Source organism: Azolla caroliniana, unplaced genomic scaffold (genome assembly GCF_043228905.1).
Source record: "Azolla caroliniana isolate FFs.n. ecotype wild unplaced genomic scaffold, voAzoCaro1.0.p SCAF_20, whole genome shotgun sequence".
Taxonomy (NCBI): domain Eukaryota; kingdom Viridiplantae; phylum Streptophyta; class Polypodiopsida; order Salviniales; family Salviniaceae; genus Azolla; species Azolla caroliniana.
In genome coordinates, this window is record NW_028230455.1 from 1,593,074 (window position 1) to 1,611,494 (window position 18,421).

An 18,421-nucleotide genomic window follows, 5' to 3' on the forward strand; every position below is an offset into this window, starting at 1 on the left:
GATATAATCACTCTGTATTTACAACTGTGCTCAGTAACACTATTTATACAAGTCCTCGTGGGACTGACAAAAGTACCGCGTACTTCAATGCTCACACGAGCTTCTGACACTTACTGCGAAACTATAATTGCCTAGTAGTCTAAACTAATACTAGGCTTCCGGTTACCGATTGGATCCGGCTAACCGGCTCCCCAGCTCACCGGCTCTGTTGCTTGCCGGCTCGGTTGCTCACGGCTTACCGATCCGTCTCACTTACCGATCCGTCTCGCTTGCGAGCTCAGGCTTATCCAGACAATCCGGCTCCAGTTGAGCTTGCCGCTCAACATAGTTGCATAACATGTCATATTGTGGATTGCCACCTCAAGCGCCAAGATTAACTTTCTAAGACATTAACAACTATTTGCATCTACTCATGCAATCTAATAGATTAGTTTCTACTCACTACATTTGTTTTCTTTACCTCTAAGATCGTGCCTTGCGTCATGTTCATTTTCGCATTGATGGCATGAAAATCAATAATGTGTTAACCACAACTTTCGGAGTTTGTGAGTTTACCCTATTTACAAGCCATATAAGGGGTTTTCATATGTGAATTTCATATTTGTTTTGTAAGTATGAAACCATGAGAGTTGCTCCTCTTATCTCGCCAAAAATTCTTAAGTCACAACTAGTTTCTTTTCTTCATGTCGGAAACATCCATGGATATAGAGATTTCATTTATCCTTACCTATGGAAAGATGAATTGAGCATATAAACATGTAACACACAAGATGCTCTTAAGAAAGCTAGGAATTCAATCAAATGCATGAATCTAGAGAGAGGAAACAAGAAAGTTATTGGAAACTAAACGTGTCATTATTGATTTCATAATAAACCAAAAACTTGCTAGTTATTTATTGGCATTGTAACATAATATAACATATCATCAATGTTATAGCATAAATTGATTTGAAACATGTGTTAGTTCTAGAAAGAAATTCATTTGATGTCTTTTAGGAATCAAGAGTCATGTGAAATAAGAGTTAGTTTTGAATGAGCACAAAGATAATAAAAAAATCTTTTCATTTTATGTGTATACGTAATGATTATATTTCAATGCATAATTTGTGATTTCCTTGAGCACACCATGTATACATAGGAGTTTGTTTGCTCATATGAGGTAAAGATAGGTTTTATTATTGTCTCTAGACACCCCAAGTATGATCTCTCGACGAAAGATAAACATTTTCCCGTTGTGTGAGTTGATCAGTGATTTTTGATGTTCAAGAATCTTATTAATTGGATGCGCCAATTGTTAATGCATATTGTCACCAAAAGAGAAATGTTTAAGGGATAGACATGGGTTGAAGATGGAAGTAAAGCAAACTCAAATGTGATCAAAGGTGGAGAGAAAACCAAAAACTCAAAAAGTCGTTCATAGGAACTATTCATCGAAGCATTGAAGAGTTATCCTTATGATACTCTCAAATGTTCTTTGATAAACGCTTAATGCATGTAATGCAATGATCCCCCATAGCGGACTATCATGCTTTGCAAGAATGCCTCGTTTGAGTGATAGTGGATTGTAAAAATGCATTTTTATGGCCCCTTTTACCATAGTTGATAAGTCAAAATGGGTAAAGTGTTGGTATTCCCACATGCAAATGCTACAAATAAGTGCAGATTTTGTGTGTTATGGGATACAAGTCATAAGAGGTTCGGATGGGTGTGTATGAACACCCCTACTATGAAAAAACTTTGTTTTAAATTGAAGTGGGAGACATTTGCAAGTCATTGCTTTTGATGCGGTGAATGGGGCCACTTTATTGCAAAATGTCAATGTCATAATCCTTTGGCTTTGGAGGTTCCTAATGAAGGGAATGGTAAGAAAGGAGTTCGAAGAGATGTTATGGATGAAGGAACATCATCTAGAGCATCTACAAGAGACAAATTGCAATCTATGGGACGAGGCCTAGACCATGGGAAGATCGACTTGGGTTCTCTCAAATTTATGACTTTGGTATATGATGCAAAACATAGAAGCCAACAATCAAAGAAATATTGGACAGTGCTTTGGGAAACATATTGTGACCTTATAATCTTATTGATTTGAAAGCATGAATTCCCTTCCCAAGTTATGTGTAAAAGAAATACATTATAGATTTCTTTCTCAAGCAAAGGTAAATCACCTTATGAATTTGGCTTATGTTGTTGCATATGCTTCTTTATGAACACAAACAAGGTATAGTACACATATGTATATGATGTCAAATCTTGAGCATTATTAGGTCGATTGGATTAAGAGAGATGTTGACCCAAATCCAACCCCAGTCCCTCGTATTAGATTCATTCTTGCTTTGCAATCACACTACCCTCCCAATGTTGTTGAGCATCTAGCTCTGGGACAACTTTGGGGGTCTTCCTATGCCGATGTTGTTGAGCATCTAGCTTTAGGACAACTTTGGGGGCCTTCCTATCAAGAAAGACCACGAATGGCCATATGACGACATCAATCACTAAGATCACGATCCATGCCCCCATGCCGCTACACCCACCCCTCCAGAGATGGATCCCGACAAACGCCAACGAGGCTACGACCATAAAACCTAATCGGGTGATTTTACACAAGCGGACCCACATCCTCCTTGTGTATCGGGGCACAAAAGGCACCCGAACATTGGTGTGGAAAGAGACCGAAATGATATAGGTGCCGGTGTGGGCGAGTAGCATCAAGATTTGCAAAGAGTGCGAGAATTGGAGCCAAAGGAAACACGAGAAGACCATGGTGATGTTCCTCGACACATGCTTGGCGGTCAATGTCCCCTTGCAGAGGAGGGTTACGAAAGTGCCGAGGAATGTGTACAATTTGCTTAGGTAGAATGTGTAGGTCCAGAAGAAGACTCGGCCCGCGGGCCGTGTGCCCACGGGGAAGCACGCGAGCCACCCGAGACGGGACTTGGATCGACTCCATAGCCACCGGGTCTCTTCCATCTCTACCCATGCTGATTGCGCACACCCGACAAACATGACCAATGATCCCAACAACAATGTGAGGCGATAGAGGGCCGGGAGCGGGCCGAGCGGGATGGGCTGCGTCCTCCTATTCATCCCTAGCTTCACAATTTGTATCATGGCAAGGTATGTGAGTATGGAGAGGATGAGGAAGAGCCAAGAGGAGCCCCAAGCATTGTGATCCCAACGGAAATCGGCCACAATCGGATGGTGGGCACACCAATACCGGAGAGCCGAATACATGATCTTGATCTTGTTGTGATGATGATGATGATGATCACCACCACCACCATCATTGCTTCTGTGATAGATCTGGTGTGTTGGTACAAAACTTTGGGACCTCTTCTCAGCCATAGCCAGGGCATCTAAGGGGCAAACTTGTGGCTCTGAATTTATTGCTTTTTAAGAAACTCTAAAGGAAGCCCCACCCCCTCTCTTTTCTTTGGTAATTTATGTGTATGCTATACTCTCTTGCATCTCATATTTTGAACTTTCAACATTATATAGCATTAGCACAAGAATGTTCTTTTCTTTTTATTCTTCTACTTTTGCTTGTGGGTCAAGTCTTTTTGTCGGCATCTCCGAATCGCTAGGGTTTTGATCGTTGTTTCCAAATTTGTTCGGCTTTCGATCGCCATCTTATGTTTCATATCGGTGCGAGTTTGTGTAGTCAAGAGTGTCATGTTTTTTCTTTTCTTCATTCACCCCCCTCGATCGTTATGAGTTAGTTATATGAATCGATGACTAGCTTTCAAGCTCCTTGAAAGTTGACATCTCTCTCCCTCCCCCCATGTGTCTTGTTGACAATATTTTATTTTCTCGCCTAGTCAGAAACCCCCTAGTGCTTTGGATGGTGGCCTGTGTTTTTTTCCGGAAAACATAATCTTTATGTGGAGAAACATGTTTTTTGTGTTGCCTTCATAATAAAGTAGAATGATTTTGGCCAAAAATCCATATTCAGCTTGTAAAAAGAGGGGTTTTTTTGAACCCAATGTTGTTGACGGTAATTCCTTGCTTGATATAGATGCTAAATGTGGTTGGATTGCTGAAGCTACATGAGTGTTCAATAGTGACATATGTTGCGATATTCTGTGTAATAGTAGACTATTTTGTATATTGCCTTTGGCCACTTTAAGTTTAATACTTGACTTCTCATCCGGGGATTATGGGTTTCAGCCCCACCTAGCGTCATAATATTCCTACAGGCTACAACAATGATAATAAAATCTTCGTATATACATTATTTTACTTCTTGTTGTTTTTTTCGATTTTGTTATGTTTCTTTTTTACAATTTAATTTTGTCCGTTCTCTATCTTTGTTTCTTCTTGAGAAATTTGTTATAGTATTTTGTTAGGAGCGAGTTTGTGAAAGAAGGGGGTGAGACAAATTGTTCAAACTGAAGGGTTAAGTTTCAAAACATTTTATTCACATACACGTTTGGACCATAGTCCACACTAGCTACACATGTTTTCTTGTGCTTTTATTTCAAGCCAAGTTGACAATCCCTAAATGTGCATCACATTGTCATTTGACTTTGAGTTCCATCCACTCCTTCAATATTCTGCGTCAACATCAGATTTCATAGCTCCACTTTTAAGCATTCTTAATATAGGCCACTAAGAGAGGCATCCAAATTGTCACATTCAACTTTGAATCCAAAATATCACGTCTCATCTACACTTCGATGGAGTCAATCAATATCCCATAAGGATGGGAAAGAAAATCAAGCTCCATGGTTAACATCACTGGTGACACAAGGTTTCTTTGTCAAGTGTCTTAAATCTTCATTGATATCAATGTAAACAATAAAGTTCAATGGCAAGAGGTAATGTTTGTGCTTTTCACAACATGGACATTCATAACTCTATGTTCGACCCAAGTTAGTTCCTTTGCTTGCTTGAAAAGTCTACAAACAGTCGAATCCAATCCATGATCAGTTTGCTACCCACCCAATAAACGAATCATATGACATGCTTCTACTCCCATGGGCATGGTGCCAATGTTTCACAATGGCATTGTTACTAGATTGTGGATAACCTTACCATATTCATTCATTTCAAAGTGTTTTTAGAGCCCATATAGTAGTGAACATATGAGCATCGACTCACAATGATTAAACGCACTGACAATAGACAATCTATGGGGGAACAAAGGGACAAAGAGTCAAGAATGTTGTGACAGGAGCCTAGCAAGCCTAATCAGTCCCTAGGCATATTTCACATCTAGAGAGCAACTAAAAAGCTTTTCGTATTTCCTCTATGTTTCCTGCCTATCATAGAGACCAACGATAAAGAGAAAAAGAAGAAGGAAAATGCCATGGTGAGGGTAGGTCTTATCTACCCCCACTTGGAGACAGAAGTAACCGACAATAGATATAGTTGCTGAGGAGCACCATGCATATATCATTATGTGGGGGCGAGCAAGGGTAATTTTGGAGTTAATGAGAATATTAGGGGCATTTGGGTGAAATAAATAAGAAGAGGAGGAAGAAGAAGAAGAAGAAGAAGAAGAAGAGACAACATACAGATGAGATAATGAGATGGATCCCCCCAAGAACAGAGTTCTCAACCAACAAAATTAGGGAATCCATCAAAACATCAGACTATGTCCAGATAGAAACATCTTTGGTCCCCAATCGCGAAGAAAAGTATGTCTCTCTTCTCCGCCGCTGTGCACGATCGAGAGTTATCGATGCCGGGAAACTCATCCATGCCCACGTGGACAACACATTCCAGAAAGGAAGGAAAAGCTCAACCCTCAATTACACTCTCTTTTGTATGTATGCCAAGTGTGGTAACTTGGCCGAAATGCGATCGGCATTCGATGCCATAGAACGGCCAAGTGTTGTGGCTTGGACCTCATTGATCAATGAATATGTTAAGAATAGAGATATGGTTCAAGAAGCTGTGGCATTATATCACAGAATGATTCAAGAAGGTGTCAACCCTAACCATGTCACTTACCTTTGTGTTCTAAAAGCTTGTACTTTTCTTGGGTTTATTGATCATGGAAAATATGTCCATGTGAATGTGAGTGTGAACTCGTCGGGATCCGAACTTGTGTTGGGAAATGCACTTATCGATATGTATGCAAAATGTGGGGATGTTGAAATGGCACAAATTGAGTTTAACCAAATGTATGATCGAACTGTCGTTTCGTGGAACTCATTGATCTCTGGCTATGTTAAGAACCATGAATATGAGCATGCTTTTTCTCTATTTTTGGGTATGAAGCAAGGAGGTATCGAACCTGATCCGATAACGTTTTTGAGTGTTCTCAAAATGTGTGCAAGCAAGAAAGATTTAGGACATGGTAAACTGGCACATTCGGGTATCTTAAAAGGTGGTTTCGAGGAGATTGTATTTGTAGAGAATGCTCTAGTAGACATGTATTGCAAGTGTGAAAGCTTAGAAGACGCAAAAAGAGTCTTTGGGAGAATAAAGAAACCACATGTAGGTGCTTGGAATGCATTGATTAGTGGATGTGCTGAGCTCAGCTTTCCCGAAGAAGCTATCAAAAATTTCAAAGAAATGAAGTGTAAAACCCTTGAACTCAGCAAGGTCACATTCTTAAGTGTTTTGAAAGCATCGAGTGTTCTTGCGGCTCTAGATCTAGGGTGTGAAATACATGAACTTATCAAGAGAAACAGGCTCGAAACAGATCTCTTTGTTGCTAGCAATCTTGTGGATATGTATGCAAAATGTGGTAATCTAGAGGAAGCAAGGAAAGTGTTCGACAAGATGTCTTCTCGTAGCTTGGTCACTTGGAACACATTGATATCAGGATATGCACTTCATGGAGAAGCTAAAGAGGCCTTCAGACTTTCTTGGAGAATGGAGAAGAAAGAAAGAGTGGATTTGAACCACGTTACACTTGTCGGACTCCTTTTTGCCTGTAGTCATGCTGGTCTTGTTGAGGAAGGGTATAAATGTTTCGAAACCGTATGTAGAGGGTATGCTGTTCAACCTTTGATGGAGCACTATTGTTGTATAGTGGATGTTCTAGGTCGTGCTGGTTGCCTTGATGATGCTTTTTATGTCATTCAAAACATGCCTTTCGAGCCAAATGCGGCAATTTGGAAGGCTTTTCTTGGAGCTTGTAAAACTTGTTATGATATAGATTTGGCCAAATATGTTGTTGACTCTTTGGAACCGCAAGATAATGCAACTTATGTACTCTTGTCGAACATCTTTGCAGCCGGTAGTGGGTGGGAAGACATCCTTGGTGATTCAGAAGTGTGAAGAGAATAGTAAGGACATGGAAATTCTGAACGAACAAAAGATTTATTAATGCCGCTTTAAAGTGGAGACCGATGAGCAACAAGAGTTACAAATGGATTTCTTAATGAGTCCAAAAATGTGAGGTTATAGGTTTCAAACTAGTGCGCATTCAGTATTTGTAAGAAGAAATTATTGGGGGATCATCTCCATCTCTATTAATACCTGTGTAGTATTGTGGAGATGTGATTGGACAGTAGCACAAAAGAACATGAAATGCAAGGACAATCAAAATCTTTGCTTTCAGGTCAGAGAAGGTGCACGTTCAGTATTTGTAAAAAGAATTTATTGGGGGGTCTATCTCTATTAATACCGGTTTTGTTTTGTGGAGACGGAATTCATCGGTAGCACAAAAGAACATAAAATGCGAGGAAGACCAAAATCTTTGCTTTTATGACGGAGAATGTTTTGAACCTAAAATAGCATCCCAATTACATAATCATCAAAGAGTTATTGATGGACTGACCCTACAAGAGCAAAATGTCTAAAAGCAATAGCATATTCAGACATCTGTTGCTCCAAAGTTCTGGTCTGGGATTTATAAAGAGCCATCAATAGATGCAAAAACATTATGTGTGATACCATGTGGTTTATCTACCATGTGATACCCATTATGTGATGGAGGGATCGTATAGCCATTAAATGAAGAAGTTATATGCTCCTATGATTGATACTCTACAAGTGGCTCGCCTTCTTTAACCATAACCATTGGTAACACTTGAGAATTTTCATGGAGCCGATTTGTGTTCTTTAATATAACATTGTCTGTACAAAACACAAATTGAGTTCTTTTCGAGCATGGACAAGGAAATAAGTTTCCAAGCCTAGGTATGAGGAAAAGTTGTCTTTAAAGCTAAAGCTAAATCTCTGATGTTTCATTGGCTAGCACAATTGTTACACAGTTTTCGTACAAGGTTATTGTGTAATGCAATAATACACTGTGCAAAAAGAGTACTAAGTGTGAAACATTATTCGTAGAACCCTAAATCTTCAACATTTTCTTGGCCAGCTCAAACGCATCATGGTTTTTACAAGGTTACTGTATAATGCAATAATAAACTCTCTGCAAAAAGAGTACTTACATGTCAAACATGATTCTTGGAACCCTACATCTTTTTTCAATTTCATTGCAACAAGGTTTTAACAAGGTTACCATGTAATGCAGTCATAAACTCTTGTGGGAAAAGACTCCTTACATATGAAACATGACCAACCTACTACAGAAAAGGGTCTCTTGTAATATAATACCTTTATGTGCACACAACTTTAAATTTAATTCTGTAACATAATCATCTGACCCAGCAGGACAGCAAGTAATATTCCAATGCTCTAACACTGAAATAACCGTGTATATAGCAACATAGACAACATACTCAAAGATAATACACACCTTACACAAAATCCTTGCTTATAAGAATGTAAATCTTGTACACTACTTAATGAAGACAGGAGTCCAAATAGTGCAAATCTAACAGATTGCCTTGCAAGTGCTCAGCTTAGTAAACCTGAGCTAAGAGAAACAGAACAGGGCAAAATTAACACCTTGCAAATGTGAATCTTTGTAAATATAGACTCGTAAATGAAGACATGACTCCAATTTGAACAAAACTAACAGACTGCCTTACAAGTGTTGAGCTTAGGAAATCCAGAATAGAACATGAAGGCAAGAATCCAACTTAGTTGACTGCATTACAAATGCAAATCTTCGTAAATATGGAGTGCTAACTAAATGAAGACAATACTCTGAATCTTGTGGAACAAACAAACTGCAGTAATATATCACAGTTTCAGACAGACAGCAAGACAGCACATTTATAGGAGAATGAATATTATATCCTAATGTAATCTTAGTAATAGCACAGAGGCACAAGACACCACATGATAATGTTATTCTCTCCAATGAATGTATCAATCAATCACAAAGAAATCAAGATGTTACCATCCTAACAATAAACTAAATTCTAACATCATCCTTCCTTTAACAAATAAAATAATCTCCAATATAATGAATCATTGAAGAATTTGAGATTTTATCATCCTCTTTTCTTTCTTTCTGTCTAGTATGTTGCAAAATACCATGAAAGCTGAGACTTGCAGTACAGTGAAATTCACAATGCATGGATAGCCATCAAAAGAAAAAAATAAAACCATAATCAGAAACCAGAGAGACTAAACTAATAAAAGTGAAAAACTTGTTGAATCTCTCTAGTAGTAATGGCTCACTCTCTCTCACTCTCTCTCTCTCTAAGTCTGTTTGTCTTTAATCATATAACTCTTCACAAATCTCCAAACTTCTCTCTTTTATCTCTTCAATGAGGTGAGCCCACTACTGCCCAAGCTTGGCTTTTTGCTTCTGCCACAACCTATCCACAGCGCTGTCTGCATCTCCCTGAAGAATACAAATACACAGAAAAATCAGCCCTCTTCCTCGTTGAAAACTATTATTGATAGAACAAAATTACAAAGCATTATTCATTATCTTGACTCTATTATACACAAACAGAATCCATCATTAATCAGACTGTAACACTGAAGAAAACGCACATGCATACACACCTACACCTACGTAAACATACATAAATCCATACCCACACACGTTCATTCATACATATAAACATACAAATATTTAGATGGAAATCACATACAGAAAGACAATATTCATCCATATTTTATGAGAAGAAAAAGTCTTGATAAATAACCCAGGAAACAAAAATGATGGGAAATGAAATGCTAGCATCAATACCTATACCTTTACCTGAGAAAAAAAGTCTAACTGCATACTCAACAAATTACACTATGACCAAAACAAGAAGAAATGTACGTGGAGTAAATACATCATGGCGAGAGAATTCCTATGAGGAGTTAGGGAATTAACTCGAACAATGTAACAACAAAACTGCTTGAATAAATCTTATGATACATAAAAACAAAGAAAATAGAATGCATCTGGAAACAACAAACTGAACAACTGAACAAAGACGGGAAGTAACTTATAGAGACAAACAGGATGCACCTTCTGTAGACAAGTTTTAATATTTACCTGAGCTCTAACGAACCCTGAAAGTGCGAACGTGGTGAACTGGCCAGTATAGAGACCGTTCTCATCCAAATGGCCTACGTTCAACTGCACCGAAGCATGATCCTTGGCCGTGATCAATCGGTTCGACGCAGAGCTGGAGAGAAGAACAGCATCAATGAAAAAGATAACACCATATTTAGGCAAGCTATCGTAATACTTAAAGCTAGTTCGATTGACATCGATTACAGTAATAACAAGACAGAGAATTGGCGATTGACTATATCCAAACCAAAGAAGAAGACAGAATCACAGATAACCAAGAGTAGTATACATACAAAAGACCTGCAGGTTGTGTAATGATGAAGGAAAAGGAGAACAAACAACAATGACAGGACTAACAAAAATCAAGAAATCGAGAACTGCAAGAATAATGTTGAGAAGAAAAAGAATAATGTTGAGATCAGTGACCATACGAAATACATATAGGTTGCAGCGAAGAATCACAAGAAACAACAATAACAAAACGAAGAAGAAGAAGAAGAAGAAGAAGAAGAAGAAGACACTTGCCATTTCCGTGGGATGTAGAGATCGACATTCTCTCCTTCTTCGTTCTGCATCTTGAATTCGTCTCTCTTTCTCGTTCCTGCAATCTGAGAGAGGGGACAGCGCACACGCAGAGGGAAGAAGAAAGAAAGGGAAAAGGCGAAACCCTAGAAATCTTGCTCAAATATAAATATAGCAGTATTTGTAGTAGTAAAGGAAAGTCATCGTCTTGGTCTTGGTCTTGATCTTGGTCTTGGTCTTGGTCTTGGTCTTACTTTTGGTCAATAGTGTTTATGCTTGGCATGGTCTTTGTCTTGGTCTTGGTATTGGACTTGGCCATGGTCTTAATGATCTTGTCTCTTGGTCTTGGTCCTAGTGTTGAATCTCGGCATTGTCTTGGTCTTAGTCTTGGTCTTGGCCATGTTCTTGATGCTTGCGTGATCTTGTCTCTTGGTCTTGGTCTTGGCCATAGTTTTTATGCTTGGCATGGCCTTAGTCTTGGTCTTGGTCTTAGCCACAATCTTGTGCTTGCATGATCTTTGTCTCTTGGTCTTGGTCTTGGTCATGCTCTTGGTCTTGGCCTTGTTCATAATCTTGGTCTTGGTCTTGGCCATGGTCTTGATGCTTGCATGATCATGTCTCTTTGTCTTGGTCTTGTTCATGGTGTTGATGCTTGGCATGTCTTGGTCTTGGACTTGGCCAACGACTTTAATATTTGGCGTGGCCTTGTAGGTTGGTCTTGGTCTTGGTCATACTCTTGGTCTTTTCCATGCTCTCGCCCTTGCCCTCGCTCTTGCACTTGTCTTGGTCCTGGTCTTTTCTTAGCCTTGGTCTTGGTATGAAACAGAAAGGACCCACAATCGACCGATCGATGGACAGAGGATATCCACAAAAATCACACTTACTCAACTACAAGAAACACAAACAAACATGTGCCATTCTATAAGAACCCTACGCTTCTTGCATTCTCGGTCATGCCCAACCAGGCTGTCGTTGGTCCATGACTAGACTAGCTTGGATTGCCTTCCTGCTCATGCCCTTCTCCACTTCAGACTACTCGGACATTGTAGGCTTGATTACCTTTCCGCACATAAACCGTTCCGTCTCCAAAATCCTTTAGTTATGGGTTGTAGGGCTGGACCTTTATAAGGGCATCGATTCTTCAATATGTTGCTTCAAGAAGGGTTTCATTGATGACCTTATTGCTTTGAGGTGCCATCACAATGTGATGGTCTCATAGGATTACAGATGTAAGAATGGAAGTGAAGCAATAATTATCTCATAGGATTATAGATCATGGAATGCACGCTTGCTAGGTACAAGAAGCGCACAACATGATGGGCATAGGTTTTATACCCAAGTGGTTGTGTGGAATGCCAATGGTCTATAGACACACATGATTGAGCAAGTGCATGGCCCATTGATGGCTCGTGGAATGTCAACATACACAAATCATCTACATGCACGCGGCCCCTTGATGGTACGTTGTCGTGAAGTGAGGAGCGAACATGAGGAAATGGGGTTAAAACTATACATATACAAGATAAAAGGTTGAAGGGTAGGGAAGAAGTGCAGATAGAAGGTCACAAGATAAGATGAAACGACCCAATAAAAGGTTATAGCTTAATCGTCATGTCAAGAGCCTACACTAGGGGCCAAAGTTCAAAGGTTTGAATCTTGTAATGGACAATGAAGGAAAAATGTAACCACAATTTTTAGAGCTCTATCTTCTTATATTCTTCCCTTTCAATCCACCCCATGTAATGGAGTTGAGAATGATCTTGTTTGTATTTAGTCCGATATTTTAATCTTCGATGTAATGAGCTTTTTGGTATTCATATAAAATTAATTTTAGAAATCCACTATATAGTATTTATTATTCTCAATCTGTCAAGGATCATGTTAGAATTTTCAGTTTGTGATTCTGAGTTTGGAGTGTTAGCTTATGTGGATTTGGCACAAAATTTGATAAAAGAAGAGTCCTCAAATTATTCCTTCATGAAACTCACACCATTGACAAGAAGAGTTCATCGCAAGGTTTCGTGTTGATCTTTCGGAAAATGATTCTGATCACTAGGTGAGAAGTTGGAGCCTTCTCCTCCTCCAACATTCTCTACCTCAAACCTTCTCCACCTCAAACATTCTTCTCCTCGAGCCTTCTCCACCTCAAATATGCTAGTTTACATCAAAAAATGGTTCAAAAATGGGATGTGAAAGATCTCTTAGAGCTCTCAAGTGATGCTAGGAAATATGTAGTTATTGAGGAAAGATTAACGAAACTATTAAAGACGAAGTGGAAAGATGCTAAAAGGACAAAATTATAATATTTTAATGCAAACATCAATGTTGAATGTTGGGTTCTACTTAAGGCAAGAAGGCCTATTGATTTTATTCAACCTTATCTCATTACTAGCATGAGTAATAACTCTCGTAGACTCCTAACACTCATTCACAATCCATCACACAACCTAGGTATTGAAATCGCGATATGGCATCATAATCAATCAAATATAAAGGCATGTAAGATATGTAAGGAAGGGGGCTAGTAAAGGATGAATATCACTTGCTTTTTACATGCTCTACATACAGTGCAATTTGTGAAAGCTATGATAATATATTAAGAGGAGGTGATATTTTGAGTGTCACACTAAAGAGAACACCTGGAGGGTTGAACTCATATGTGTATACCTTATTCACACATCAAGACTTTGTGCTTCGAACTATGATATCCCTTCTTAGGAAAGAGAGACACATTGAGACTTTGTGCTTGGAACTATGATATCCCTTCTTAGGAAAGAGAGACACATTGAGACTTTGTGCTTCGAACGATGATATCCCTTCTTAGGAAAGAGACACACATCAAGAAAACTTTTGTACTTTATCCCATGGGTCAATATTGGGTTCTCTATAGATGCTAAAAAAAACCTAATCTAATCTAATCTTGTGATGATCCCTTTGACCATAATCCCTACTTATTGTAAAACTTAACTTTTTGGCTATTTACTCCCTTCGTACATGCCACATCACAAGACCAACTTGCATATAGGAACAATGCTAACTTGTTAATCAATCATCTAGAATTTTTGTGATGATGCTAATACAACATCATTAAACAACATTATGGATTAACTTCCCAATTGAAGGTATTAAAACTTTCATGATCAATTCAATGGTAGAAATTTTGGCTTTTCTCACTTTCTCTTCCACCATTTGACACCTAAGGGTGATCAATGAACCACACAAGTTCTCTTCAAAAGAACTCAGAGAAGACTTCAAGGTTATCAAGCTTCATTACTTTTAGCAAAATGATTGCATTAACCAGCCAAAACAAGATTGACATATGCACATAATAGTGAGGAATGTGGAACTTCACTATAGTTAGCGCAAAATAATAAGTAAAGAGTGTAAACTAGTGATATATATGCAAACATACATATAAACACAATTAAACTATTTAATGAGCAAGATAGGGGCCCACTATCTTGATGTTATCTTGAGTGAAAAAACAAAACAAAAAAAGACTAATTGCAAAAGCATTACGGCATACATTGCCTCTTATTTGCACTCTACTCAATGCATGATTTCAAGTTTAGAAACCCCAACATATAGGAACCCTAAATGTCGTATGATCTTGGAGGTTGAAAGACCACTAGGCATTTTTATCCTTGTATTAAGGCCTTACATCTTATTTTTAAACTTTGACCTTCCATAAACTATGAGTTTTCCTTCTCTAAGAGTCAATGCCAACCAAAAAGATAGAACATGGGGGACCAAGTTGTAATGATGTATTTTCAAAAGCCTTAATGAGGAAATAAGGGATTGTTAAAGAAAGGTGAAATCAAAGCAAGCAAGGGATTATGAAAGAAATCGAGAAATCAACACGAACAATTATTGGGCAACGTGATATTATGGAATATCAATATCAAAGTTTCAATTCAATCACAATAATAAGGATCCATAAAATCCCTTTTGTCTTGGTGTCCACTCTTTTCTCTTATATCATTAAAGTAATATGTTTAATTGACATGGAGTGCATAACATCGAGAGTCCCAATCATCTACATGAAAAAGGTTGTGTCTCGATCGTCACAATCACGATCCCTAATACAAGTCCTCTATGATCTCACATGAGAGTATTCATCATTCCCATTGGATATTTGTTTACGTGGGAAAACAAAATAAAAGAGAGAACGTGGGGGATATTTCCAAAGCATTTTAAGAAGGGGCTTTATATAAGGCAATAAAAGAATGAAAAAGGTTATTTGATAAAGGGAAGGTCGGCCATGATGCCTCTTGTATAATATATAGTATATCCTTATACATCTTTCGGCTGAGAAAAGCCCTACCTTGTGCACGTAATATAGGAATTGATCATACCGTTATCCCTATACAAGCCCTAACTCATAATGGAATAATCATACTTGAGTTCTCCTTGCAACATGAGGCTTTCCCTAACCCTTACCCTTACCCTAATTCTTTACTTTCCTTCTCTTGCTTATTGCTTCCTTGTGAAGGACCGATCCAACCCTAGCATCACTTATAATGGCGGGCCTTTGTTATCAGATCGATCTACTATCGATCTTGTTATAGTGTGGTATGGTGAATTCTCGAATTCTCAACGAAGAATTGTTGTGGATTTCCTCAACTCTATGCAAGAAAATTCGGCAACTCCAATGAGTAACTATAGTGTTGATTCTAGACCAACAGTTAGGAAATGGTGGGAAACAACAACCTTGTATAAGGATCATAAGGGATCTTGTGTTGCTCCATATTTCAAACTTGTTGGACAAATATCTAACAGATACTCCCTAGGTAGGCGTCTCAAAGCCTATGATGTGCAATCCATAGCTCTCCAATCTATGGTCAAGTTCTCCAATCATATTTCTCTTGGAGTGTACATTGTCTTCACATCTTCTCAAGTTGTGGTAGAAAACTTTTGTGAGAGTAAGTGTGCTACACATGCCACCATACAAGTATCTAATGTTAGTGTGCCCTACATTTGGGTGGGAAACTCAGGCACTCAATGCCCTGGCCAATGTGCATGGCCATTTGCCATCCCTGAATTCATGGCTAATCATGCCCCTCGAAAGGCCCCTAATGATGTTGGAGTAGATGGCCTCATAATCAACCTTGCCACCATCCTTGCTGGAGTAGTGACTAACCCCCATGGAAATGCTTATTATCAAGGTAGCCCTCAAGTCCCACTTGAAATTGGCACTGCATGCACGGGCATCTTCGGCCCTGATGCTTACCCTGGCCATCCTGGCACTCTCCTCATTGATTCCAATGGCTCCTCTTATAATGCTATTGGAAGCAATAATCGGAAATTCCTCCTTCCGTCGTTGTGGCATCCAGAGTTGCGAAAGTGCTTAACCCTCCTAAGTTGATGCCAATTTGCTTCCCATGGGCAATAAATTTATTTCCTCAATGGGCAAAGTATGCTTGCAATATAACGATCACCTTGATGTGCTAACTCATCCTTCAATATGGGTTTTGCACGAACATTCTCTATTATAAACTAAGCAATTGTCTTCTTTATGGACATTGGAACCAAACAACCTAGCCCGAGTCCTATGTATTTAAACCATTCGCCTTCATTCATGATTAGGACTCTTTGGTTTTTCTTATGCCCAAATTATTATTAACCACATCCTCGTGTTAGATTTTCTCTCAATGTGCTTCCTCATTCACTACCACAATATCATGCAACCCATTGCTAATATCCATATTGTATTATAGATTTATTTTGCAATTTACATCTACACATATCTGTGTGTGTGTAAATAATGGCTTTCATCACAAAATAAAAAAAACACCACCATGACTACTAACTTACATCAAAATATAGAACTCTTCCAAGGATGTAAATACTACTACAACTATGAACTCAATCCCAACATAAACACCAATTCAAATGTTGAATATGATGATATGCAACCTTGAAAAGTTCTCTTTCTTCATGGTTGAGGTTTTGTAACTTCTCTAGCACTATCAATTGCCACAAAAGAAGTCCTTTTAACTTTACAACATATTTTCTCACCCCAACTTGTGAATCAAAAGTGAAGACATTCCGCTTATTCTAATTGAACCATAACCTCCAATACCTCAAGAACTCAAAAATCATTTGAAAATAAGGCATCGGTTCATTGTTCTCCATATGTGCAAAAACCCAACCGAGTGAAGATAGTCTTACTCCAGTTATAGACATCCACACTAAATTGATACACCTCCAAACCATTCTAGCCATCAAGCATGGAAGAAATTGATGCCTATTATGTTCCAATTCCACTAAACAAAAAAAACATATTCCTCTAGCAATATTTCTTTGGTTTAATGCATCCCCCAATAGTAAAGCTCCAACCATAAGTCTCCAAATTAATACTTTACCTCGTAGCATCAATCAAGAATACCTAAAATGCTTTCATCACATGAAACCATCAGGTAAGTAATGGGCTTATGAAAACCCCATATCTTTACAACCCTTTCATCCATCCACTTATGTTTGTGAATCAAGTTATGACAAACATCTTTTGTTCATATGATAGTCAATATCCTATTTCTAACAAATCCAATCAAACTTTTGACATACCCCATCTAAATAAGGAATTGGCGCATACAATGATAATAATCCTTGCAACTTGTCCCATATAAGGTATAACCTCTTGGAATATAAAATATTGATTTTGTTGTTCGAAAGGCCATTAATCTTATTTCTAACACTAGCATAGCATCATTAGCTGTTACCAAACCCAATCTAAGTAACTACTAAATTGAAGGTTAAGAAGTCGTTTACTTTCCCATCTCAACAACCTTGATGTCGCCAAAACCTCATTTTGTAATGATTTGGCACATCCTCTTTCTTGTGAAGGGTGCCATTTCACAAAATCCAACATACTTTGCCAATATGTTAACAAATGATTAACTAGCAAAGACCATGCAAACATGTGACATTCCTTTCAAAATTAATGATATTCCACCAATTAGCTTCAACCATCATGTTTCCAAGCTAAATTATTGTCTTTTCTATAAAGTATAATGTTACAAACAGATAGAGTAGAGCAAAACAAAGCTAGGCAAAAGGTAAGATACTGAGAAATAGAGAGAGAAGCAAGAAGTAAGAGATAGACAAAGCAGAATATTGGATTCTGTAAGTGGCGTTGTTCACCTTGACTGGGGTCAAGGTGAACCCCTTTATTTATACATGTTTGTAGTCTCTAAATGTAGTTCCATGTAGAGACCCATTTTCATGCATAAGCTTCTAGAATGTTCCAGCTTCTAAAGCTTTCTAGAAGCTTCTAAGAACTCCTAGCATGTGGAAATAGATAATCTACTAATAATCTACTAAGATATACATAATATGACCATGTATTAGAGGCATTGGTTAAAACATAACAATTAATTGTAATGCAAGAGGTCAAGAGTTTGAATCTTGACATGATAATCTACTAAGACATAACATGACTATGTATTGGATGTGTTGATTAAAACATAACAATTGATTATAATATATGAGGTCAATAGTTCGAATCTTGACATTGTGAATATAGATTCAATATCAATGCCCCACCAATGCACTTTCAAGTACAAATAT

The 18,421-nt window shown here is 38.2% G+C and overlaps 3 protein-coding genes and 1 pseudogene across 3 annotated transcripts; 2 read left to right on the plus strand and 2 right to left on the minus strand.

Moving 5' to 3' along the window:
- Positions 1–1,391: 1,391 nt before the first annotated feature.
- On the minus strand, positions 1,392–3,429 carry LOC147850759 (fatty acid elongase 3-like). The gene has a single exon (XM_087335416.1). The coding sequence runs from the start codon at positions 3,343–3,345 to the stop codon at positions 2,326–2,328; it is 1,020 nt and encodes a 339-aa protein (XP_087191542.1). The 5' UTR covers positions 3,346–3,429; the 3' UTR covers positions 1,392–2,325.
- Positions 3,430–5,883: 2,454 nt separating this feature from the next.
- On the plus strand, positions 5,884–7,233 carry LOC147850760 (pentatricopeptide repeat-containing protein At1g11290, chloroplastic pseudogene; annotated as a pseudogene).
- A 2,133-nt stretch (positions 7,234–9,366) lies between these two features.
- LOC147850761 (small ribosomal subunit protein eS21-like) lies at positions 9,367–10,594 on the minus strand (the record flags this gene model as incomplete). The annotated part of the gene is made up of 2 exons (XM_087336019.1): positions 9,367–9,658; positions 10,310–10,594. Coding segments are annotated over 2 exons (348 nt in total), but the record flags the coding sequence as incomplete, so codon positions are not given.
- A 4,512-nt stretch (positions 10,595–15,106) lies between these two features.
- On the plus strand, positions 15,107–16,590 carry LOC147850762 (protein PHOSPHATE-INDUCED 1-like). Its single transcript, XM_087336039.1, has one exon. The coding sequence runs from the start codon at positions 15,270–15,272 to the stop codon at positions 16,215–16,217; it is 948 nt and encodes a 315-aa protein (XP_087192165.1). The 5' UTR covers positions 15,107–15,269; the 3' UTR covers positions 16,218–16,590.
- The last annotated feature ends 1,831 nt before the right edge of the window (positions 16,591–18,421 follow it).

Excerpts from the sequence above, each read along its gene's own strand:
- LOC147850762 (XM_087336039.1), top strand. The coding sequence starts at position 15,270 with ATGAGGCTTTCCCTAACCCTTACCCTTACCCTAATTCTTTACTTTCCT.
- LOC147850759 (XM_087335416.1), bottom strand. The coding sequence starts at position 3,345 with ATGGCTGAGAAGAGGTCCCAAAGTTTTGTACCAACACACCAGATCTAT.